At 41.3% G+C, this 26,274-nt stretch overlaps 1 protein-coding gene across 1 annotated transcript in view; it reads left to right on the forward strand.

Moving 5' to 3' along the window:
• The first annotated feature begins 739 nt into the window (after nt 1-739).
• lpin1a (lipin 1a) overlaps nt 740-26,274 on the forward strand; it is a 117,101-nt gene continuing 91,566 nt past the window's right edge. The window contains exons 1-3 of the mRNA XM_068022705.1: nt 740-1,050; nt 8,564-8,764; nt 11,045-11,140. Of these exons, the coding sequence (XP_067878806.1) occupies nt 8,573-8,764; nt 11,045-11,140 (288 nt within the window). The 5' untranslated portion in view covers nt 740-1,050; nt 8,564-8,572. The remainder of the gene's footprint in view (nt 1,051-8,563; nt 8,765-11,044; nt 11,141-26,274) is intronic.

Genomic DNA, 26,274 nt, shown 5'->3' on the forward strand with positions numbered 1-26,274 from the left:
TCAGCACTTTCAGTTTAAACAAAAATACTCTAAAATTCATCTTAAGTAATGAAACAAATTAATGTTGACTATCAAACATCAAATTTAAGAAACGGTCCAATGTGACTTGCTCTTTAATATAAACTTCGTGACAGTCAAATTATGAATATTTTCCCTCCTTGTGAAAAGGCAGGGGTGTTAAACAAACTCAGTTAAAATGATAGCTAGGTTATTCTTTTGATGTTCATTACTTTCAATTAATTTTGAAAACCACTAGTCGCAGAACAACTTGTTAAAAGTATTTCCCCAGTTGATTCGATTTAAAAAAAAACAATTGGCTTGGAAAGACAATAATAGCTTCCTTGAAAGAACTACTTCGGTTCCCTGTATGCAAAGAGAATTGCTCAAGCCTTGCAACAGCAGAGCTGCGATGTCATCTGTTGCTCTATTGGCTGAGCAGATCACCTTAGGTTGTTGCCATCGCCTGATCCATCAGTCAGCATCCTGCAGGGTGACTGTACACAGCATAGGAGGGAAATTCCCAACGAAATTACAAAACCCAGCGACACTTCATTCAATAGCAGCCCCCCTGTAGTCACCCCATCCCCCAGACCCCCTGCTGTTGCTCTAAGTCAAAGAAGTCTGTATTGTATGTGGAAGAATGCTGAAAAAGTCCCTTCTTTGCTTCCTTCAATGTTAGCGAATAAACTGAGCGGGCACCTTTCCCTCCCTCTTTTTTTCCCAAACTAACTGTGAGCAGGGCTGGTCTACATTCAAATGCTTGCTTGTATAAGTCTGGATGGGAGCAGCTTTGAAGCAAGTTCCCCCTGGGCAGGCAAGCAGTATTTCAAGCCCAGGCGATAGTGTTGTGGTTTGGAGAGAGATGCGTCACGGTGGTGAGATTGTATTGGAGCGCTGGATTTGCTGCGCTGCTCTGTAGTGATGTCAGCAGCTGCTGCAAAGGTTTTAGCTTTAAAGAGTCACAAGAGCACATTCAGACTCCAGTGCCACATCACATGAATGGGTCGTTGTGCCTTCATTGTTTACACTACTAAACTGAAGGCCTGAGAGGTAAGACTTAGAGTATCGTTCTGTTCAACCGATTTATATAAATAAAGGTGTATTCATTTGATGTAGGAAAGGAATGAAGTTCTTAAGTGTTTTGAGGTTCTTGTTCAGTCTTGGGCTGTGATTATAATAGGACTTGTAGCCTGACAGCGATCAAAACAATGCGATTTCCACTCAGAAAATGTGACCGGTGTTATTGAAACATGGTTGCTTATATTCATCGAGCTTTCTTTTAAAAACGTACTTTTACATCCTTGTTAGAAAAATATTCCATTATAAATGATTTTTCCTTTTTTTTTTGGGGAGAGCTTAACCTGTCTGGCTTTGGGGGGGGTGGTTAACAAAGTAATATTTCTTATTGTATTAAGTGGCTTAAAATTCGTCTTAATGTTGCCAAGCTAATTTGTAAATACTCAACAGCAACTTAAATCTTTTACTGTTTGGGATCAGACTCCTGAGTCCTCTCCTCCATTTCCTGTATCAGCCCCGAGAGAGAATGGGATGGGCAAATGAGATGTTTCCAGGGTGCGGGCAACGTGACTTCAAAACCAGCTATGAGGAATTGTAAAATCTTACAGCACAGAAGGTGGTCATTTGGCTCAGTCTTCCTGTACTGACTCATTAAAATGAATATCCACTTAATCCTGAGGCCCTGCCCTCTTCACAACCCTCTTAAGTTTTTGTTTTCCAATATTTATGCACTATAAAAAGATATTATGGATTCTGTTTTTGGCATTATTTTGGTGAAGGTAATAGGGAAGTGGATGGACTGGACTCCACACAGTGCTTTCACATGATAGCATGAGTGAGATTAGAAATTCTGGTAGGGTTTACAGGACTGAATCCATGTCCTCCGCTTCCATGGCACAACATTGGGGGCAAACAAGCTTGTGGCAGAATTCTGCCACAAGTCAGAAACAACTTGATAATGTAGATCAACAACACTGCATTTCAGGGCAGTGTGGCAGCATGGCAATAGAACACAAACAAATGTGACACCTCTGCTGAGCTGATGGATGGGAATTTAGTCGGAGCTGTACAGGTGATGTACTGTTTTCTTGACCACCCAAAACACAATGACTTAGGGATCAGCAGCCAAATCAGGAGTGGTCTGATTTGGACAGAAGTTTGGCAACTCTTCAGTTTTATTTTAGGTTAGATTTAAATACATATTGTCTAGTTTGTTTATTTTTATAATTAAATAATGGTGTAGATGTGAAGGACATTTCTGTTCCTCTGTGGCGGATGCTATTTTGTTCATCCCAGTAACATCTCTGGCATTTGCAGAAGTACAATATTTTTAGGTTGGACACTGCTGAATGCATCTATTCTGTAGACCAGCAATGGGCCTGAACCCTAGTGTTTTGGGAGATAACATGCTTCTCATGGTATAGTTGAGGCTTTCTCCGACTGGTACCTGTATGTGTGTGGCATACTGGGTAATCTAGTGTGAGCTGTACTGGAAAGTGTTGTCAAGTGGCAGGTTTTTGGCCTTGCTCACCTTTTCCACCAGACTGTGCATCGTTTTGGTCAAAGACTACATTGGCAACCTCCTCATAAGGTTTCTGGCAATTGGACTGTAATTGGCATTGATATTCAGGTTTTGGATATACTTTGAAAGTCTAAACAACGGTAGTTTTCTTGGCACGCTGGTGAAAGTACTCGTTCAGATACAGGCTTTTAGAATTTAATCTTTTGGGCCTTTATAATCTGAATACAAAGCATGAATTTATCTAAGTTCCCATTTCTATACTGTACATGTGTGGAACAGTGTATTATCCTATCCATTGCAAATGTGCTGTGGAAGTTGGGTGTTGAAGCAGAAGTGCTTCCTCAGAAACAGAGGAAAAGCTGATGGTTAAGTGAAACAAAAACAAGAAATGCTGGATTCACTCAGCAGGTCTGGTAGCATCTGTGGAAAGAGAAGCAGAGTTAACGTTTCGGGTCAGTGACCCTTCTTCGGAACTGACAAATATTAGAAAAGTCACAGATTATAAACAAGTGAGGTGGGGGTTGGGCAAGAGATAACAAAGGAGAAGGTGCAGATTGGAAACGAGTTTTGGTAGATACCTTATCAAACACTAGGAGGGAAATAGAAAGCAATGAAGGTGAACAAGGTAAAAGAGACAAACGAAAATCCCGTCGGAGAGAAGAGCAGAACTTCTTCAAGGTAGGCATTCCTGGAAGAGAAGTGGCAGTGAATTAAACACTAAAATAAAAGCAAAATACTGCGATGGTTAAGTGAGCTCAGTTTGGTAGTACAGAACTTGAGTATTGCTGAAAAAAAGAGACAAACTTCAACAGCATGTCTCTTTTCCAAACAATGCTTGAGCTCAGTTTATTCTCCTCCACTACCTATGCAGATTACAGTGGCATTGGCCTTTTGAGAAATATCACCATGTAGTTTTTTGACCAGATAGATGCACAGTCTGGTGGAAGAGATGACAAATTAAAAATGGGGGAAGAAGACAAACCCCTCTTTCCTGCATTGATGGAAACATTTAACTTTATAGAATTGTTTAGATTTGCAAATAGAAACAGCCTTAAATTAAAACTGTTTACTGCCAGATACCTTTTAGGTAAAGGAGTTGTGTTGGCAGTTTTGTACACTATTTCTGGCAGTGTCAAAGCAGTGACTTTAGAAATGTATCTCTTTTTAACTAATCCTTCCTGTTCTGCAATACTCACAAGGCAGGGCATTTATTGACTGGGAGTTAGCCTGGCCATTTTAACAAAAACACACTCGCGGTTATGGTCAGAATCTGGACTTGTCAGTTCACACCATAACCTTAAGATGCATGGTGGATTGTGCCTTTTGTTGCCACCTTCAGTGTTTTTGTTTTGTTTCTGTGCAGTTATTTGAGTAAATGATCAGGCTTTATTCCTTCTCTCTCTCCCCAGCCAGATACACCCCAAAGGATGGGCACATAACCTATTGTTAGGTCACAACCAGTGACTCCTGTATCCCAATGCCTGGATGTATTTCTGAGCTTTATCCCTGGCTGGTAGTTGTTGCAGACTCTGCCCAGTGCCATGTTACTTGACATAATTCTGAATGAGAGCTGAGTGGAAGGCAATTGGACATCTTCTTTATCCTGTTCCATGGCAGTAACATAATGCTGAGTGCCACCATGGTATTTGTTACCTGCTATATTAATGACCTAACCGCTCTCTCGAACAGGCAGCCTCACCGTGTCTGAAATTTTAGAGGGCTGCCCGACTCTAAAGATAAAAAAAATCTTGGAAGCATTGAAAGGAGGTTCTAAAGAAATACATTGTTATGTATTTCCATAAAATTTGTGGAATCCCATGAGACTGTTCACCAATCCAGGATTGTCCTGAATTGAAATGTTTATGATCTACAATGGCCTTTCACCACATTAATTCTCTCCTCCCTCTGTTTGAATGCTGTAACCCTTGCTAAGGTGTGGTATGTGAGCACTGGCTGTTCAATGGCCTTTCTTACCCAGGTGACCATTCTTAGTGAATGTTGATAGATTATTTAACCATTGGGGACGTTGCAGAGGAACTCAATCCTGTCCTCAGCAGACATCCGCAGTCAAACAGGACTCAAGGGGGAGAGAGATCCGAAATGGAAAGCCTGGCTGATTCTCTTTCCTTCCTTGTTCCACATGGCTGAGCCCATTTGTAATGCCTCTAACTATTGCCCAGTCAGTTAACTCGCATGTACTGTAGATTGAACCTTTTTATATTTTTGAATAATACATTGACCACAAAGTCATAGGACAGAAATTTGCTTGGCACTGCTCCTGTAACTTTGCCACAACTATGGTGGCTGGTGCTGCAGCTACTCTGAGGAATTTCCCAGTCATGGTGTGTTGGTATGTTGAGTCTACTGCAGTTTGATCAGTGTCATATTTTAGTGACTTAGTGACGTATGTTGTGTTTATACTATGGCTGCAGTCTCTGGAACAAAAAATGCACAAGACCAGAAGGGGCTATTGTACTCCACTTGGGCAGTCCCAGATTTCAAACATTATGCTGCTCTATTGCTTTCTCTGATTAAAAATCTATTCACTTTCTCCTCTCCACCTTGAATTCACTCAGTGCAATACCACTTTTATGTGACGCATAGAGCTCAAGCCAAGTGCCTGTCATGCACCAGGCTGCTTCATGGTGCAACAAAACAAATCCTGAACAAACACAATAGGTACACAGAGTATAAACAAAAAACAGTGTTGAAAAAGAATCGAACTCCAGTTTGTGTATGTTGTGGACAAAGGTGATATAGTGGAGGGTCATGATGCCATAAAAGGCCTTAGGCCCTAAAATAAATGGTTATAATTGTATCTTGTATTGATGCGTGTTCTGCATCTGATGGTACTTTGAAATATCTAGGGTATTTCCATGTAAATCTCGCACTATGTTTAAGCTATGTTTTTGGCATGATCTCGTATAAAACAAAGCGAATTGTTACAGCTTTTGAGGTTTTTAAATATGTTTGGAGAGTGTTGAATTCTGACTTCTCTATGTCATAGTTCTGTTGACTCCATGTAAATTGAAAATTGCCCTCTTCACATTGTTTACACATATAATTTACTCAGCTCCCAATGTTTTAGACAGGTATTCTGATTTCCATTATGAATAGTTTCCCCAGGATTTCTGTTTGATGCTATATGACATAAAACTAGAGGTGTACAATGTAATCGCCCATTTACATCATGTTGTGTGATCCTTGTGGAGAACACTTAAATGAAAACTGATGACTTGTTACTATAATGTGGCAAAAGATTCTCATAACTGTACTCCAAAAAGGAATCAAGAGGAAAGACATCGGAAAAAGAATCAGGAAGGGGGGAAAAAAATTAAAAACTACTAAATGTTGGCACGCTTGTGCATTTAGTCAAAACAAAACAGCAATATTTTTCAAACTAGGCTTCAGTTGAAACATCGTACTTATCTTTTGTCCTGGAACAAGTTTCTACATGCATGTAGACTTTTGAATTTGTGATTGAGTTTTGTATAAGACAAGCCCAAGATCATAAATTTCAAAAACATTCCACCAGTTATAGGCAATCTGATATGCAGATGGTTCAAAGAACATCAGGACATCTGTTAAAACATGACCAAATACCTTCATAGCAAAAACAGATATGTTGTTCACCTTGCGGAATAATCACTTTTCAGCTCTGTTTGCCTGTTCTGAAATGGTTGACTAGGGGGTGGGGGGGGGGGAGTTTTGAAACCAAATAGGAGGGTGGGAAAAATAAGATGGGAGGGAGAGGACAGGCTGATGAAGAAAAATAAACAAATGGAGATGGTAATGTTGAAGACTGAGTAAGAAAATGTCAGTAATAAAGATGGAAAAATGCAACAATGAAGGAGTAAATAAATGTGAGATAGAAAGGTCCTTTTTAAATCTTGGAAAGGAGAGTGACAAGTTGCAAAGAAGCTCTTTTAAGGAGTTCTGACAAAGGGCACCATTTAAAAAGACTTGCCTATCTTTCATTTTGATGTCCTGTTGTGCATTTCTAGTATTTTTCTGTTACCCTGAGAACGTTGCTTGATCATCGGTGGGATGATTGTATGGGAGTATGAATGCCAAGCTTATGGGGAAAGAGCAAGAAGATGCAGCAAGGGTCCAGGATTGATAATATAAATTGTAAGGAGGCGACACGGATTGGGTGCAGTACATGCTGGAACAGATTGTATACACCCTGTGAAGGAATAGGTTCAATAGCTTTAATGATGTTTCCTCATCCTATAACTTTGTTTCTCTCTCCACAGATGCAAAACAAAACAGTTAATGTTTCAGGTCAATGATCTTTCATTATGTCTATTTACATATAGTTGTACTCCATCAACATGTTACTGTTCAGTAAAATCCTAAAGTTTCTCATCTTACCCAAAACAAAATTTCATGGTATCTTCTCTGCTGAGCGTTTCCAGCATTTTCTATTTTTATAACAGTTACTTGATTCAGTTAGCCATTAGAGTTGAGAATTTGGTAATACCATGTAAACGAAAACAATCAATACTTTTCAAGAAATTCTTACAACTGGATGAAACCATTTTGCCAACATTTGGTTTAACAGTTATTTAATGTGATGAATGATATTGCATTATTCAAAATTCTAATTTAAAAACAGTTGGCAAATTATTTGATTCAATAATGTCAATTTACATTTACTTTCGGTAAATACTTTTGGTGTGGTGGTCCTGTTTTCCTTTTTCATTTAAAAATACATATTTGCTTGGAGAGGACAATATCTTTGGATTCAGAGGAGATTCAACACAGCCACTCCTTTCTTTCTTTTTATTCATAATGCAAAGACTCATATTTCCAGACAAAATGGCCATGCACTGACCATGAAAAATACAACATGCCGCTGTAGGTGTTTAGCAGTGATAGTCATAGAGTTATACAGCACAGAAACAGGCCCTTTGGCCCATTGCGTCTGTGCAGGCCATCAAGCACCCATCTATTCTAATCCCATTTTCCAGCACTTGGCCCGTAGCCTTGTATGCTATGGCGTTTCAAGTGCTCATCTAAATCCTTCTTAAATGTTGTGGGGGTTCCTGCCTCTACCACCCCTTCAGGCAGTGTATTCCAGATTCCAACCAGCCTCTGGGTGAAATAATTTTTCCTCAAATCCCCTCTAAACCTCCTGCCCCTTACCTTAAATCTATGCCCCCTGGTTATTGACACATCTGCTAAAAGAAAAAGTTTCTTTCTATCTATCCTATCAATGCCCCTCATAATTTTGTATACCTCAATCAGGTCCCCCTTCAGCCTTCTCTGCTCTAAGGAAAACAACCCTAGACTATCCAGTCTCTGTTCATAGCTTAAATGCTCCAGCCCAGACAACATCCTGGTGAATCTCCTCTGCATCCTCTCCAGTGCAATCACATCCTTCTATAGTGTGGTACACAGTACTCCAGCTGTGGCCTAACCAGTGTTCTATACAGCTCTATCATAACCTCCCTGCTCTTATATTCTATGCCTCGGCTAATAAAGGCAAGTATCCCATATGTCTTCCTAACCACCTTATCTACCTGTGCTGCTGCCTTCAGTGATCTATAGACAAGTACACTAAGTTCCCTCTGACCCTCTGTATTCCCTAGGATCCTACCATTCATTGTATATTCCCTTGCCTTGTTAGTCCTCCCAAAATGCATCACCTCACACTTTTCAGGATTAAATTCTGTTTGCCGCTGCTCCGCCCATCTTACCAGCCCATTTATATCGTCCTGTAATCTAAGGCTTTTTCCTCCTCACTATTTACGACACCACCAATTTTTGTGTCATCTGCAAACTTAATTTCTCATTCAAGAGTTGCGCATCTCACTCTTAATACCATTTATAGCACATGCTAAGTTTTCATTTCAAAGCAGCAATTTGCATCTTATTTTGTGTTTCTCTTCCTAGTCTGAATGTCACGTTTTGTAATCTCAATACCTTTTGACATTGTTATGACCTGTTTCTTGTTTGGTACTTTCGCTATATTAAAATGGGACAGTTTTGTAAGTAAATATCTTTTCTTTTGTTTTAAAGACACAGACCATGAATTACGTTGGGCAATTGGCTGGGCAAGTGTTTGTCACAGTGAAAGAGCTTTACAAGGGATTAAATCCTGCTACTTTATCCGGCTGCATTGATATCATTGTTGTTCAACAGCCGGATGGAAGTCTCCAGTGCTCCCCATTCCACGTTCGCTTTGGAAAACTTGGTGTGCTCCGCTCCAGAGAAAAAGTGGTAAGAAAGAAACAGCCCTTTAATTTATTACAGGTTAAGACAAGAATTTACCTTGTAGGTACAGGAGTGGCAAGCCGAAGACAAAATTTGAGTAATGGGAAGTGGGTGGCACAGTAGATTATCAAACTGTCCTTTTGCTGCTGGAGTCTAGAATTCAGTCCAACCAAGACAGATGGGATGAAAGTCTGTTTTCTCTTCAGCTTTTAAGGACACTGTATGAAATGAGTTTAGGCCATCTCTACCCATTTCACAGTGGCCACTGCACAAAACGAATGGCATGAAATTGGTAATCTGAGACTTCAGTTGATTATGGGATGGGTAATCGCTCATGGTGCATTGGCAGTGCTTTGAGTTTGGTGTTAAGCCACATATTGAGGCTGTATTGATACTGATGGTAGAGGGGTAATTTTCTGACTTTATTTATCTGCTGGGGTGGTAGATTGGAAATATGAGTGTGCTGCACATGATGTTCCAACTATTTAAAATAAATGGTCACCAAATCATGCATACTATGTGTCTGATTTTCCAGTGTATAATCCTGGTGGGGAAAGTGCTTTATTGGACGCACAATGTTGAAAATTTTGGTTAAAAAGTGGATGATTGCTCTATCCATTAACACTGTGCATCAAAATTAGGTAAATGACATCTGATGGATTCTTCACACACTAACTGCCACTGAATTTATCCTAGAAGGGATAACTTGGCACAATTTTCAACAAAGTTTAGTTTCTGTTGTTTCATATGTCCTTTACTGTGTTATGCCATCTGGTTCTTCAAAATCTTCAGTAGCTAATGGTTTTTATTAACTGTTAGATGAGCATGGTTACAAGCTGAAAAGTCAAGTTGAACTTGATTGGGATGAAGTGGGCCATACTAATGGTTTTAAGAATTTTTTTTAAGATTGTCTGCAAGAAATCCGAATCCATGCCTACTTAGCAATTTGGAGCTGTGCTTGTAGTTTCTGCCTGAAATTTCAACAGTCTGGAGCTGAGAGTTAAGTGAATGGGTGAAGGTTGATTAAGGTCAAATTAATCTAAAATCCAAAATTTGTTTGCTCAGCTGTATTTAGCTATTTGAGAACAGAAACTACAGCAGGATTCTTATGTTTAAAATCTTGCTGTTCTCTCTGGAAAGAGTTTTGTAACCAGTGTTGGGTGCCAAAAATGAACTTTTAGATAGTCAGAAATTGTAAAAAGTATGTACAGATTTATACTTCCAGTTGTGTGCTTATGCGTAAGAGTTTGGGTCAGTACAAAATAAATGAACCACAGTTGCTTGAGGACTGGGTGGCACAGTGGAATAGTAAATTTCCCTCTCATGTTTAAGTCCGAAGTTTTAATTCAGCCATGACTAATGGAATGAGCATTCGCCTCTCCCTGATTATCTATAGAACCCTAATTTAAATGAAGTCCCACAAAATAATAGGAATTCAATTGAGATTAACCACAGCATAAACCTTTCTAGCATTCAGTACCAAGTGGCATTAAGTTGGCAGTGCCATGTAAGCGAGCACAAAGACGGCTGGTGTAGAAAATGCACATCTATTTGCAGTAAGGGGTGCTGTTCTGAAGTTTGGGATCAAGGTGAATTATTGGGAATATTGCAATGTCACCCTGTACTTAACTTGAATTCCTACCATCCCTAGATGCAGTGTGTTAGTTTACTAATGTGTTATATTACTGGTCTACCTAGCTAACATGAAACTGAAGCCCGGCTCGTATGTGCTAGTAATGTTTAGAGGTATTTGCTTGATGAGTCTAGACAATTTTATTCATTTTAATAGAACATAGCCTACTAAAACATTTATTTTATAGACATAATTAGGGATTTCATTATCTACAGGATCACTTACAAATTAATTTAACATTACTAATTGTTAAATTGTAAATACTGAGCAGAGAATGAATATTGTAAGCATACAATGCATGGAATAGAATTTAGCACCAGTGAGAAAGCTACTGACCTTTGGAGCAATAATCAAAAGGATGGTTTTCCTTGGTGTCCTTTTAACAAAAAAAGCATTGTATATATGCATAAAACAGGATATTGATTTCTGCAATCCGAAATGTGGCAACACTGTGCATTGAAGATAACCTATCTAGTGAATGTGATCTAGAGCACTATGAAATGCAAAATTTGTTGTTCAGACCTATAGACATATGCATAGAGTGGTGATTTTTGTGAAATAATCTGTGTCCAAACAGCAAAATGAATATGAAAATTGAAAATACAATTTGCAACTATAGCTTTGACATATACATAATATTTAACAATTTGTAGGTGGACATAGAAATCAATGGAGAACCTGTGCAACTGCAGATGAAGCTTGGAGACAATGGGGAGGCATTTTTTGTTCAAGAGACAACAAATAGAAAGGTAAGTTCAAGTACAGATCCGAATCAAGGCTACTAGTAAATGAATACAGTTCCTGGAACTAGCCTGTTTACTCTTATGTGAGTATTGCCTTGTTTATCTGTATCTGCCCTTAAATAAACTAGAGAAGATGGGCTGTAGCCCATAAATTTAAACTTGTGTGTACTTTTTCCAAATGCTGCCCTCGCCTTCCCCCAACTCACTGACATTTCATTTCTAGGCTGCATTTCAAGTATTTCTAGGGAGGGTCTGGGGCAAGCTCCCTAAATTTTTGTATAAAGGAAAATGTCCATATTCAACAGTTCAATCTCACCAGTACCTCATCAAAAGTTATCTGAATGACCGCTACTGTTATTGCCTCCTTTTACCCATCAAGTTTCATATGAGACCAGGGAACCTCGGTCAACATGGGTTTAAAAATAGAAACCCTGTTAAAATGGAAGCACCCAGCCTCCTTAAGAGGTTTCAATGAATGACCTTCTCCCTGAGAGTGGACTGTAGCCTGCCCCTTATGCTGCCTTCATTAACAACAACAACAGGGGGACCTTACTTTTGACTATCGTTTACAACACAGCCTGTGTAGGCAGCTCTGCATTTGTGTAGAGTAAGAGTGTTTGCACTGTAGCTGTGAGATTGGGCCCTTGCAAAAGGCTCAGTTCAGTAATCGAGTCAAGCCCCCAGGAGCATTTCAGAGTTGATCTAGACCTATAGAGGGAATCTGAAAGTTAGTATAGACTCTGTGCACATCATGTCGAGGGGCATTGCGCCAAATCAGTACTTGGGCACAGAGACCAGGTAAGCTGTATCGGGTCACTGGATTGTTAGCAGGTTAGAACAAGCTATTCCATCGATTTTTGCCGAGGTTGGACGATCAAACGGAGGAACCTGTTGAGTTCCAAGGTCTGTTAGAAAATTTTAGTGCCTCTATTGTCTTTTGGTCTTTGAGCTTTCTCGCGCCAAAATCAGCCTTTGTGGGCGGGGCCAACAGCTGCAAACCATGAGACCGCACCACACACTCCAAGCTTCACTATACAGTTCCACGGAGCTGTGGCAACTTATGGAAGTGTAGGCAGCTGCTGCAAGTTTTTTCCTGACTAGCAAGGAGGCTTATTCTAACTTTAAAAACAAGCTGACTTGGTTAAATAAATTGCAAGGATGAATATCAAATTTCCATTCATCAATTGGAAAGCGACTGATCTGGTCTCAGAGTTCAAGTTGTTCAAACAGTGAGTGAAGTTATGCTTCGTTGACTTAGTATCTGAGCCTGAAAAGCAAGCTGTGAAAATTCGCATTGTTATAGGCAACTAGTGTTTGCCCTGGTTTAATACATCAGGGCTCACGGAGGGGGAACAGAAAAATCCCACTAAAATTTGGTCTACAATTGAAGATCTTCTGCGGATCAAGCTCAATTTCCATGTTGCCGCCTTGAGTTCATGTCATTCTGTCAGCAGCTACACAAATCTATTGATCATTTTGTTAGCAGGTGTTGGGACAAGAGTCGTGACTGCAACTTTTCAGAAGCTGAACTTGCAGAGCGAATTATTGAATTAGTCATTGCATCAATGCTGATGGAGGCAGACCAGAAAGATCACTTGGAGAAATCTAAAGGTTATACCATTGATTCACTAGTCAAGGACAGGCACAAATATGAAGCAGTCATTGCAGGACAACAAAGTTTGTAATCTTCGTGTTCTACTCCAACAATTGGTACTTTGGCCAAAGGTTCCAAATCTGGAAGACCATATCGGAGACGCAGATTCCTACATGTGTCAAGGAGCTATCCCGTATTCAATGATGTGAGCAAAACGTGCGGTGCAAAAGGGCGCTAGAAGCGTCAGTACAAAAGAGCCAAACCTGATGGGAGGAGCCAGGTTTGTGACCAGAATCAAACAGTCAACAAAAAGGTACAACACCCTTATAAGCACAGTAACCATACTGAATACAACAGAAAACAGATGCATGTGGTAACCAGTGGAAGTGACCAGAGTAATGATAACAGTGAGGAACAAGCTTTTCACACTGTGAATGTCATTGCATGTATTTATTCCATCACACCATTGGAAGCATTTGCATCCATACAGATTATATGTCCTAGGAAGCATGGCAAACATATGCTATCGACAAAAGTTGATACAGGGGTGAATGTGAACCTACTCTTTCTATAGATCAAGAATATGTACCCAAAGAGGTGGAAAGCCATGATGACACCTAATGAGCACCCAGCTTACAGCTTTATAATGGGTCAGCAATTCCATGTTTGGGTTTCATAAGAATAGATTGTTGGTACAACTAATCGGCGTGGGCATCCTAACTTTTTTTATATTATTCAGACTACTGAACCAGCAATTGCAGGTCTATAGGCGTGTAGGGTCTTAACGCTCGTTACGGTATGTCGGATTAACCCTCAAGGGGAATGCTGACCGATCAGTTCCATTGATGATCTTACTTCACAATATCATGACTGCTTCAGTAGAGTTGGCAGCTTTAAAGAGGACAAACCGATTCGCTGAGGATCTCGCTCAAAAAATAGAAAAGTTGAAGAAACGTTTGCCACTGCTTGAGATAGCAGAGGAGTACCTGAAGAAAACAAAAGCAAAACACAGCAGTTACAAGGAAAGTTCCTGAGTGAGCAAAACCAGGCCAAAATGTTGGCTGATCAGATAGAGGAAATGAAATTGCAAATGGCAAGGAACAAAGCCTTAGTAAATGGTGAGACTGCACACCAGGAGATTCGTATTTCAGCTCAACAGGACAAAGCAAAATACAAAAGTATTGCAGCAGAACCACGGGTCCTGAAAGAGAAGATTCATGAGTTTTCATCTCCGCCAAGGTCACAGAGGGAGATAATGAAAAACAGAAGTTAGATCAGGGAAGTTTCTGAGTCTGGATCACCGCACGATTCCATCGCAAACAGAACGAGATCCAAAACCAAGTCTCGAGCAAAGTCTATGCATACTACCGGCAAGGAGAAAAGTTTGAGACTGTTCAGCAATCCAAGAGCAGATATTCAGTTACCAAGTCAGGGTGTATGATTAGAACGTCACCACTACATCATCACGGTTTATGAGTCTTTACCACTGTTCACTGACTTGTATATAGTTATGGTTTATTTGTTTAAGGAGGATAATTTTTATTTGGAAAAAGGGGGGATGTTGTGGTTCATCTTTTAAGAAGATGTGGTTATTTTTTTCAGTGTACAACAGTGTAAGGGAAAAGATGTGATGTACCATGTGACTTCTACTCAGTAGTCTGTATAGAGTAGGTGACCAGACCGGTGTAAGATTGCTCCTTGTACTTGCAGTGCAGTTACGAATAAAGAACCTACGTTAAGTGTTAACCAATCCCATATACATGGTTGGTTCTTGTGTGTAGTTTACACTAACAAATCCAACAAAGTGTGTGCATTTGAGGTGGGTTGGGTTCCTGTTTTACTGTCTTTTTATTTTACTATTTTAACCTCCCTGTTTTTGGGGTTAAAATTGCTCCCATTGTTTCAGCTGCATTTTATTCTACATTGCTGAAAACAATGCAATGCTCATGTCTCTGGGATAAATTGAATGTTCAATATACATGTAATTCTTGCTCTGTTAGGGTTCTTTCAAATCCATGATTAGCAAATACAGTAATTGTTCGAGCCAAATTATCCTCTTTTGCATTTGATTTGCAGCCAGGTAGCAGACTGAATGTAAAAGCTGTCAGTCCCAGCTTCAAATGGAATTGTTCAGAGGAGACATAGGATTGAAAAGGTGGCTTTTGACTTTGGAGAGTATTGAGTTCTAGCATTTGGTTACTTATTTCCTGTGCCTTAATTTTACCCGTTGCAACTTTTTACTGTTAGCATTTTATGGAAAGCTATTCCGTTCGTTTCACATGGCTGAGCTATTAAATTCTTTTGAACAAAACATTGGGTAAAAAGCAATCTGTTGTAGAACACATCTATTTAGCACATAATCTCATTCATCAAACTTTTGAGTTTCCTTAACTCCATCATTAGACAATTTGATTTCTTTATAAGTACCTTGGATAACTGCCAAGTCTCACTGGCACAAAATGATTCTGGAAGGACAGTGCCTTTTAAACATTTGATCTTTGGGGACTGCTAATACTGCATTTCCTCCTGATGTTGTTCAATTCCCTTAAGACTGTTGTTAGAACATAAGAAATAGGAGCAGGAGTAGGCCATTCAGCCCTTCGAGCCGGCTCTGCCATTCAATGAGATCATGCTAATCTTATACTTAAACTTCATTTCCTGCACTATCCCTATATCCCTTGATGTTTTTAATATTGCTACGACCAGCTGAGATAGGGATCTAGGGGGTTCCCTCTCAGCCTTTGCCTGGTCTAACTGTAACAGGGTTTAATTTTAAAAACAGCGTGTTTTTAGCACCCCCTCAATGAATCCTTGTTCACTGCTTTCCAATTGTAAGGCAAAGAAATCAGACAGGTTTTCTTAGATTTAACCAAGAAAGGTGGAAACTTATTAATCTTAAACTTTAATTCGGTTAATGACTACGAATGTGCGACGCAACTACGCTAGCATGCACATGCGATAAACACACATGCAGATAGAGACAGAAACAGTAGGAAGAAAAAAGGGGACAAGTTTGAGGCAATATCTGGATTGTAGTTACAGTCCTTTGAGTTCAGTGTGGAGTCTTTGGTTGCCGGTAAGTCTTGCTGTTCATTGGGGCCCATTGCACGCTTTAACTTGTTTTGATGTAGGAGTCTTTTCTCTCTTGAGGTTAACGTGTCTTCACTGGGTCTGGATGCTTGTGAGAAAGCGAGAGAGAGCCAGCCAGGAGAGAGAGCTCGCTTGTTCCAGGTTCTGTTGCAGTCTGAATTCAAACTGTCCTGTGGCTAGTTCAAAAAGCCTGGACCGGCAGGTTAGTCATGTGACTAGCTGGTTTAACCACTTCTGTGTCTGTGGATTCTATCATCTTAGCGGACCCTGGAATGCGCGTCCTTACACCTTCAATGTCTGGTGATCAAAATCCATTTGGGTTAATTGGACCAGAAAGTAGCTGCTTTGTCTCCACAAGCACTGTCTGTTAGTATGCAAATGTCCTCCAATAACTGCTGATCTCTTTAACAAGTCATCTCTTCACTCCAGCAACAGTTTAAAATGAATGTTCATATGACAAAATTAATATGCCTCATTCTTGGCAGGCAGGGGTCTTCATGACAATATGTAGAAATCTGTTGATCTCCGTCTTGAACGTACTTAACGATTGAGCTTCCACAGCCCTCTGGGGCAGAGAATTCCAAAGATTCACCACCCTCTGAGTGAAGAAATTCCTCCTCATCTCTGTCCTAAAATGGCCTGCCCCTTATTCTGAAACTGCGTTCCCTGGTTCTGGACTCCCCCACCAGGGGAAACATCCTTTCTCATCAACCCTGTCGAGCCCTGTAGGAATTATGTATGTATGAATGAGCTCACCTCTCATTCTTCTAAAGTCCAGAGAATAAAAGCCCAGTCCATTTAATCTTTCCTCATAGGACAATCCCTCCATCTTAGGAATTAGTTTGGTGGACCTTCGTCGCACTCCCTCTATGGAAAGTATATATTTTTCCTTGGGTAAGGAGATCAAAACGGCACTCAATACTCCAGGTGTGGTCTCACCAAGGCTCGATTTAATACCTGTTTACTGTATCCTTTGATGTAGTTCCTAACTATGTAATGCCTTATGCTATTACACAAATATTTCACACAATATTTTAATTTTGAAATGCAGTGGCTGGTATGCGTTTCTTTAATCTGTGATCTAATTACCTTGTCCATTGCCAGACTACATAACAGAAGGGATGAACCTCCACTTTGAGTTTCATTGTGAGCTTTCCACTAAACATGATTCTGGAGTTATGTTTAATGCCACCAGATCTATTAAATAATATAACATTTCAATGAAATGCAGAATCCATGAAGGTTTCTCACCCCCCTCACTATATACCCCTAAAAGTACTTTGTTATATTTTTGTGTGATCAAATTACAATTCAAGAAAATAATTTTGAGACTTGCCTACTTTTCAATAGCTGCCTCTTCTACACAAAATGTGATGCATTCTGCTGTATCTCTAAATGTCCTGGACTCCAGGTATTCTCTTTCCCCCTTCCACACCATATTCAGCAGCTCAACATAATGGCCTCGAAACAAAATGTCCTTTTCACAGGTGTTTGTCTCTGATGCAACAATTCTCAGGCATCAAGGCCCGAAATTTATGTTGCGGCGGCTGTCAAAAATGGCGGCCCGCAGAGGCGGGCTTTACTTCGCGGAGCCGCCATTATAATAAACGCAATGGCTCATTTACATGGCTGGGGTGGACTACCCGCCTCCCCCCCCCCCCCCCCCGGATGACGTGGAGGGGGCAGGTGCTCCGTCCCTGGCAACAGCGTCCTGCGCCATTGCACAGGCACAGACGCCATTTTTAAAGGGCTTCAAGCCCTTACTCTTTTGAATTTTTAAAAGAGAGACGTAGACTTTAATTGAAAAAAATTAATAAAAGTTTCAAGCCCCTTCCCACCACCCTAGACCAATGAAATTAGTTTGACCCCACTCCCCCGCCCACCCCACTGAGCTCTCCTCTCCCCACCGGTGTTCCGCCTTACACCACTGGTTGGAGATCCGACGGCGCAGGAGCGCCAGCCACCGACCGCAATATTGGAGCGGGATGGCCGGCAGGACAAGGTAATTAATTTGTTCATTTAAATTTATTAACATATTAAAATGGTGGTCCCGTCGCCCTGCTGCGGGAGGTGGGGTGCCGGAATTGCTGCCACGAGGCCTTGCTGCTGCTGGCAATATGGGGTTGGGTCTTCCTGGCTGCGAGGCCTGCGACAGGCCTCTACTGGATGCATTTTATGGGGCCCCCCCGCCACATCCCCCGAAGTTGAGGGGCCTGTAAAATTCGCCCCAATATGTGTATGCAATTCCAATAAAGGTGCAAAGAAACCCACTTTTTCCTTCGTCAAACAAGTGACATTCCCAGTAAGCCTAGGGCTTAGCAGCCAAAGTCTAAAACAGCATAATCCTCAAACTCGTGAGAAAGATTCCATAAGAGAGTCCCCCATCAGTATTAATTTACTGTAGTAATGTGCCACAGTTGTCAATTGATGTGTGATGGTACATTTTAATGGCATGGTCATCAGTCTGTTTCTAGATATTTTCAGACCTAGCCAAATTCTGCAAGGGGAGAGCCGACTGTGTACAGCCCTGTCAACCAATTTTATCTGCAGCACCTGTGGAAGAGCCTGTTACTCTAGAATTGGCCTTTATAGCCACTCCAGGCGCTGCTCCACAAACCATTGAGCACCTCCAGGCGCTTACCCATTGTCTCTCGAGACAAGGAGGCCAAAGAAACAAAGAAAGAAAGATTGGCAATCTCCAATGGAAGTTCCACATTTCCTCCATTGCTAAAGTTGTCTTATCTAGAAACTCAACTTCCTCTTTTATGCTAAACATGATTTTTCCCATCAATGGCTCTTAAACTTTGGTAAAGTTACATTTATTCGAACATACATATGAACATACGAATTACGATCAGGAGTAGGCCATTTGACCCCTCGAGCCTGCTCTGCCATTCAATAAGTTCATGGCTGAACTAATTACTCCACATTTCCACCTAACCCCGATAACCTTTCATCCCCTTTTATCCTCTCCCATAGCTGGGGAGACTCTTCCAGCACATCTCCTGTACTCCCGCAAACCATAAAAAGAAAAGTTTGCCCCCGAACAATCTTTCTTTTTTCCCTCCCCGTCCCCGCAGCTATCTTATGTCTTTCTCTCCTACGGAAACTTCGTTGGTCAGTGATTATAGTAGCTTTTCATTGAATCATACTATAGTACAGCACAGAACGAGGACATTTGGCCCATCAAGTCTGCGCTGTCTCTTTCGAAGAGCAATCCAGTTAGCCCCATTCCTCATCTCATTCTCCATATCCCTGTTTTCTTCTTCACGTATTTATCCAATTCCCTTTTGAAGGTTACTATTGAATCTGTAACCAAAACCCTATCAGGCAGTGCATTTCAAATCATAATCACTCGTGGAAAACACTTTTCTTCGTAATGCCTCTGGTTCTTGTGCTAGTTATCTTAAATCTGTGTTCTCTGGCTATCAACCCTTCAGCCATTGGAAACTGTTACTCTTTATTTACTCTATCTAAACTCTTCATGATTTTAAGCATCTCTTTGAATCTTCTCTCTTGGGTTTGCAACTTTCTACTGTGCATAATGTATTGCTTAAATAAGGGATCTGTGTGTAGCATGCCGACATTTCTGGAAGAGACAGTGAATGGGGAAAGTTCAATAATAGCAACTTGCATTTATACAGTGTCTTTAATGCAGGAAAATGCCCCAAAGCACTTTAGGAGGAAAAAATAAAAAGGGTGCTCGTCATGGTGGGAGCATTAGGAGAGATGATCGAAAGCTAATGTGAAAAGATGGGTTCTGAGAAAGCTTTTAAGGATGGAGAAAAATACAAGGGTCTTATACATGGAATTTTAGAAGTGTGGCTGAGGTAGCTGAAGGCTTTGCCGCCAGCGGTGAGAGGAACTGGGGATGCACAGAAGGTTACTGTCACTAAAACTCTATCAAAAGGCTGCTGGCATTTTTCAGCTGTACACAGATGTGCAGTGATCTGGGGTCAGTTAACACACCAGGATGGAGCTGAACAGGCCAATGAACTGTGTTCCTTTGGATCTTTGCTGTTCCTTGCATCTTGACAGCTGCTGTATGTATCAAATTAAACCACAGAACAAAATTGAAATCAAAAGAAGGTCTTCGTGCTCCTCCGTCTTAGATTTTTGTTCTGTAAATCCTATCTCCTTCTGGCCCTCACTCACTACTTGGATTTAATGGCAATACCTCAATTAAGCAGAGAGTAAATGTGCTAAAACTATCCCATTCTTAGTAACATCAAAAATGTTCCTCAGCCATAATGGGGGATCAACCCAAGACAATGGGTGGGTGCATACTGAACCAAGATTGAGTAAGACGAGGAGACCATTATCAGAAGTAGTAATTCCATCATTGTTTGGGCCCTTTCAGTTCTTAAGTTGTTTTAAAAAAACGGCTAAACAATAGTGCTCATGGGAAAACTGCTGGGGATTTACATAGAATCATAGAATGCTACAGCACAGGAGGAGGCCATTCAGCACATCATGCCTCTACCGGCTCTTTGAAAGAGCTATCCAATTAGCCCCACTCCCCTGCTCGATCCCCATAGCCATGCAGATTTTTCCCCTTCCAAGTATTCCAGTCTCTTTTGAAAGTTACTATTGAGTCTGCTTCTACCATCATTTCACACAATAAGTAATGACTCACTGCTTAATTTTTTTCCCCCTCATGTCGCTTCTGGTTCTTTTGCCAATTATCTTAAGTGTCCTCTGGTTACTAACCCTTCTGCCATTGGAAACAGACTCTTATCAAAACCCTTCATGGTTTTGACCACCTCTATTAAATCTCTCCTTCACCTTCTCTGCTGTAAGGAGAACAATCCCAGCTTTTCCAGTCTCCACTTAACTGAAGTCTTTCACCCCGATACCATTATAGTAAATCTCCTCTGAACACTTTAATGCCTTGACATCCTTTCGAAAGTGTGGGGCCTAACCAGTGTTTTATCAAGGTTTAAACATATCTTCCGTGCTTTTGAACTCTATACCTCTATTTATAAAGTCAAGGATCTTGTATGACTTTTTAATAGCCTTCTCAACTTGTCCTGCTCTCTTCAGATATTTGTCTGTGTACATACACCCCCAGATCTCTGTTCCTGCACTCCTTTTAAAATTGTACCATTTAGTTTATATTGTCTGTCCCCATTCTTCCTACAAAAATTACTTTACACTTCTCTGCATTAAATTTCACCAGTCATGATGTAGAAGTTTTATATTTTTTGAATGGCAGTAGCTGTTCTTCTCTCTCACAATCATTTCACTAGTTTTTCTAGGAAGTTATAAGCTGACCCCTTGTGAGTGCCTTATCAGTAGTAACACCCCTGCCTCGGAGTCAAAAAACAATGGGTTCAGGCCACATTCCAGTGTCTTAAGGGTTTAATCCAGGCTAACACTTCAGTGTAGCACTGAGGGATTGATCCATTGTCAGATAAAGGCCTGCTACCTGACCCGAACCCAACAGGACCCAACGACGTGTTGGGGTCGGGCCCCTCTTCCATGCCCGGCTTTCGGGCTCAGATAGGATCGCGCCGGACATGCACGCTAAGTGCTCCGCTGGTCAGTATTAAAAATAAAAAAACTTGCTTGAGCTGGGTGTCCGGGACGGAACTGCGTGTGTGCAGTGAGTGAGTGACGTCACCATAACGTCATCACGCACGTGCTGCAGCTTCGTGGAGCTTTCCAGTCAGAAGGTAAGTAAATGGATTGTCAGGTCGGGCACGGGGGCAAAATTGGAGGGACTCTGGCTGGGTCAGGCTCTGGTCTGATGTGGATCGGTTGGGTTCGGGTCAGGTTCTTTTTCCCGACCTGAGCAGACCTTTACTGTCAGAGGTGCCAATTTTCAAAAGGAATGTTCAACTAAGGCTCTGGCTGCCGTCTTAGGATGTAAGAGATTCCAGGGCAACATTCAAAGAAAAGAGCAAGGAAGTTCTCCTTGTCTCCTGACCAATATTTATTCCAAAAACAAAGAGCAGATTATCTTCCATTTTTTCCCTTACATTACAACAGTGACTGCATTTCAGAAGCACTTCATTGGCTGTGCAGCAATTTGGACAATCTGAAATTGTGAATGGTGCAGTATAAATGTAAGTTACTTACAGTTGGAGGACTGCAAGCTGCAGGATGGGATGGAAGGAGGTTTCAAAGGTAGGGTGATCCTGATCCTTGGAGGAATTTGAAGATCTGATATTTATTTGTGTATCTACAGACCCTGTGGTCTCCTCCCCAGCTTGTGATTGACTAGTGATTCTACTTGGCTAATTTCTGAGCTGCACAAACATGAGTGCTGGCACTTACTTCTCTCCTTGTTATCAGTTTGCAGAAATTGTGAGCTTAAATAGCAGAAACATTAAAAAAGAGAAGGAAACCATGTTTGCCTCATTGTTTGTTTTCCTCCTAATCTAATCTTGTCTGTCCACTCGCATTAAAGGCTAGTCAGGTATGATGAGGTGTCAAGAAACTTTGTCAAATGACTCCTTACTGCAGTGCTGAGTGAGGGCACATTTCTCAATATCCAGAAATCCCCCCCTATCTGAGTCTTGGGATTTCCTCTCATTGTGATCAGTTCGTATTCTGTGAATCCTAGGAGCCACTCGTCTAATTTATAAAAACTTTTCTTGAGCTTTACAAATGTGAGTGCTTGTGCTTCCTTGTTTGTAAAGGATTTGCAGAAGTTGAGGTTGAACAAAGAGAGGAATGTAGAAAGGCAAGAAACGGCATATTTCTGTTCAAAATAGGTTAACTGCCTCAGTGTGGATGTTTTGAAATTGTAGAGTATCTTCCAGAGCATAGTTATTCGCTAATAGCTGACGGCCAACACTCTTTGTACGTGTGTGCACATGAGGTGGAGGGTTATTTTATGTAAAATAGTATTTTCCCTGGACACATTCCAAAGCTGTTAAGCTGTGTAAAGAAACTCAATAACACACTTTAAAAAAAAAAGCACATTGCTGAGGGAAGCAAGTGGAAAAATGGGCCATAATTATTGAGTGGGGGAGCGAGAGAGGAGGCGAATGGAGCTAAAAGTTGCAGTTATATTGTTTTTCTTGCTCCTGGAGAGGTTGGGGAAATCTTATGCTCTCCACCCCCTCCCCATCATGTGAGGTTTGGAGGTGGAGAGGGCATATAATCGGGCGGGAAGGTAGCAGTGGTGTGGGGTTCCCGCCACCTTCCCACCTCCACCCACATTAAGTCTGGGGCGGGAAGGCCTGTGAGCGGCTGACTCTGGGCGTGCGGTGGGTGGGGTCCCTTGTTAAAAGGCCTGAGTGAGGGACCTGGCCTCTGGAAGGGGGTCTGCTGCTGAGAGTTACCTGTGGCCTGGTTCCAGGGCCTTGGGTGAGTCAAGTACGAGCAGCATCCATTGCCTCTGCAGTGGTGCTGCTCGGTTAAAGAGCTGCTGGCCTCTGGTGGACGGCTCTCAGCAGGTGGGACTTCTGTCACTCCGGTCCTTGGCACTTGATTTTGACGGGCCTTCCCCAGAGGTGGCAATGCGGGGCTCTCACCTGTGCTTTTGCCAATGGTTGAGGCCCCTGTTGCCAAGACAAAATCCGAGCAGTTGTGTGCATATATGGGGGGTAGGGAGAAATGTACAACACTTTTTGGATTTAAAAAGGCCCGTGAATGAAGTGACTAACATGGAGCTTATTGCTTCCCATAACACCTCACAGCAATTTTACTGACTAGTAAAACCACTGCGGGTGCAAATAACATGACCCCTGCCAGAAGCTGATCGTGCACTCATAGATGTATCAAGATATCACACTGAGGTCAAGACACATCAATGTTATCTTACTGCCGATCTAATGGCACACTTTTCAAACTCTTCAAAATGCAACTTCCAAATGCTCCTGGATGCCAAAAGGATTGAACTCTTGTGTTGAACTATTAACTCTGATTATGGGTTAGTTAAAATCTAGCATTTCTGTGGAAGGCCAGTTGGAAAAAAAATGTTCTGGCTTTCTTTTTCTAGCACGGCAATACTTGCAGTGGCTCATGTGAACATCTATGTGATAGAGCAAATATTTGGCTTATTGTTACCCAGCAAGAAATACAGCAATAATAATTGGGCATTGATATTGACAGAAGCAATTTAATTTTCATTCAGTGGAACTTCAGGTAAAAGTGATTTTAATAGTGAAAATATTTTTTAAATGTATTTGATCTGCTTTCTGATATGATGTAGGCACCTGATTATAAGCCACTCAGACAGTATCCGACCTCAAAGTATACACTGACGCCCTACATCTAATGCTGAGAGTGTGAGCTGGTTTCCTTGGTGTCGAGACAGTTTGATGGAATAGCACAAAATACTCTAGGCTTTAATATCTGCATGCAATTTGCTTAAATGCAGTCACACAACATAATATTTTTCCTGACATAGTGCAAAGGGCTTTGATTTTCAATGATAAAGGTATGAAAATATCACAAAACAATCAATTTGAAGATTGAGCTCTTGAATAATATCACCGATATCCTCTTGATGTTGCAATCATGAATTATAAGTGTGTGTACTGGGCTGGATTCCAGCAGGCTTCAAAAATGGTAGTCTGCCTGCGCGGACCGCACGTTGCGGAGCCACCACGATATTCAGCGCGGCGGCTCATTTAAATGGCAAGGGTGGACCACCCACCCTGATGACGTGGAGGGGGCGGGCTGTCCATCCACAGCAATGGTGTTGGGTGCCATTGCGCAGGCGCTGGTATTTTTAAAGGGCTTTGAGCCCCTCCATTTCATTTAAATATTTAAAGATATGGTTAATTAAAATTGATTAAAAAAAGTTGAATAAATGTTTCTAGCCCCTCTCCCACCCCCCCCCCAATAACCATGCAATTCATTCCTTGCTTTTTTCACCACCACCCCCCCCCCCCCCACCCCCACAAAATACTTTGTGCACCTGACCTCCCCCCTCAGGGAAGTGCCAGCCACCAGCAGCAATATCGCTGTGGAATGGACAGCGGACGTGGGTAAATAATTAATTCTGTTATTAAGATTATTTTGCATATTTGAATTTGCCTTCATCACTGAGCGGCTGGTGGGGGTTGGATTGGGTTGGGGGCTGCCACGAGGCCTCGCCGCCACCGGCAATATTGGGCCAGGCCTTGCTGGCGTTGAGACCCATGGGTCTCCTCTGCCAAAGGCATTTTCCGGCCCCCGCCATGACCCCCAACCTGCGGTGGGGGGGGGGTGTTCTGTAAAGTTCAGCCCACTGGTTTGGAATCTTGCTATTCAGGTAAAAATACAGCCTGCAAATAAATATTGGAACTCCTAACCTTTCTGTGCCTTCCCTTCACCTATTGTGTACACGCTTTTAAAACTGGAGCTAGGTGCAGCTTTAACATTTCTTCTTGAATTATCTTATTTTCTTTTGTACTCACTTCAATTTTGGTGTCCTGTATTCTGGGCCTTGGTCCTTCATCTAAGTTTCTAAAACAAAAAGATGGATTATGACGTTTGCTTATCTACCTTCACCTGACTGTTACATTCTTGATTAGTTTTGTGTCTCAATGAGGCTACAAATATCAAGAAGAATTAACAGTGGACTGGGCAGTGTAATCGACTAGATGCTGATCTTTCATCTCTGGGACCTGGATTCAGATCCAATCCAGATTGACGGGATGAAACTTTAAGAACTTGGTCCTGTAACTAGAGATTGCCACGGTTTTGGCTTCGTGGGTAGCATAGGCGGAAACTGCAGAGCCTCAGGGCTGGGTATAAAGTTTAACTCCATGTTCCAATGTTCAGGTTGCTGATCTTATTGATTCTTGGCATTCTGATTTAGGGTTAAAACACCAAGCAAGAAGCAGGGTCAAAACAGCCCTCTTGAAATCTCTAGGCCCATGAAATTCAACAGGATGTACCAGGAATTAAGAACTACAAATCCTTCAAGGTCCAGATTGGCAGGGTTTAAGGGGTGCATGTGTCACTGAGGCCACAGGCTGGCCACCCATGCTCTGACCCACTCTAGCACAACTGTTGTTTTATGTAATTATGAAGACATATTTTGTCATTATTGAATACGTCCTTACCCTTTAAACAGACTCATAAAGCTAGAGGTAGTAATATGTCTAATAATTCACTTTACTATTGAAAAATAATTACTCAAACACCCTGAACACCTATATGGAGAAACACAAAAGTAATGTAAAGACATAGCAATATTCATTCACTTATAACTGTTTACTCAGCTGTGAATCACCTTGGCTGTAGTTTCTGTTATTATCCATAAACAAATACCATAATAAACATTGGACTGATGAATGCAGGTCTGTCATGTGATAAGATGGCAGGCTACAGCGGCAGTATTCACAAGTCATGGTTACACTAACAGTTCCGCTGTTATGAAATTGTGAAGTTACATAACCATTGCTGTGAGGCAATTGAACTTTCCCAGAAAATTGTGATTTGCTAACCTGAAAATGAGTACTGTAAGTAATTTTCTTGCAGTATGAGTTTAGTATGAAATATTGAGTGATAG

The sequence above is a fragment of the Heterodontus francisci genome, chromosome 3 (assembly GCF_036365525.1).
Source record: "Heterodontus francisci isolate sHetFra1 chromosome 3, sHetFra1.hap1, whole genome shotgun sequence".
Taxonomy (NCBI): domain Eukaryota; kingdom Metazoa; phylum Chordata; class Chondrichthyes; order Heterodontiformes; family Heterodontidae; genus Heterodontus; species Heterodontus francisci.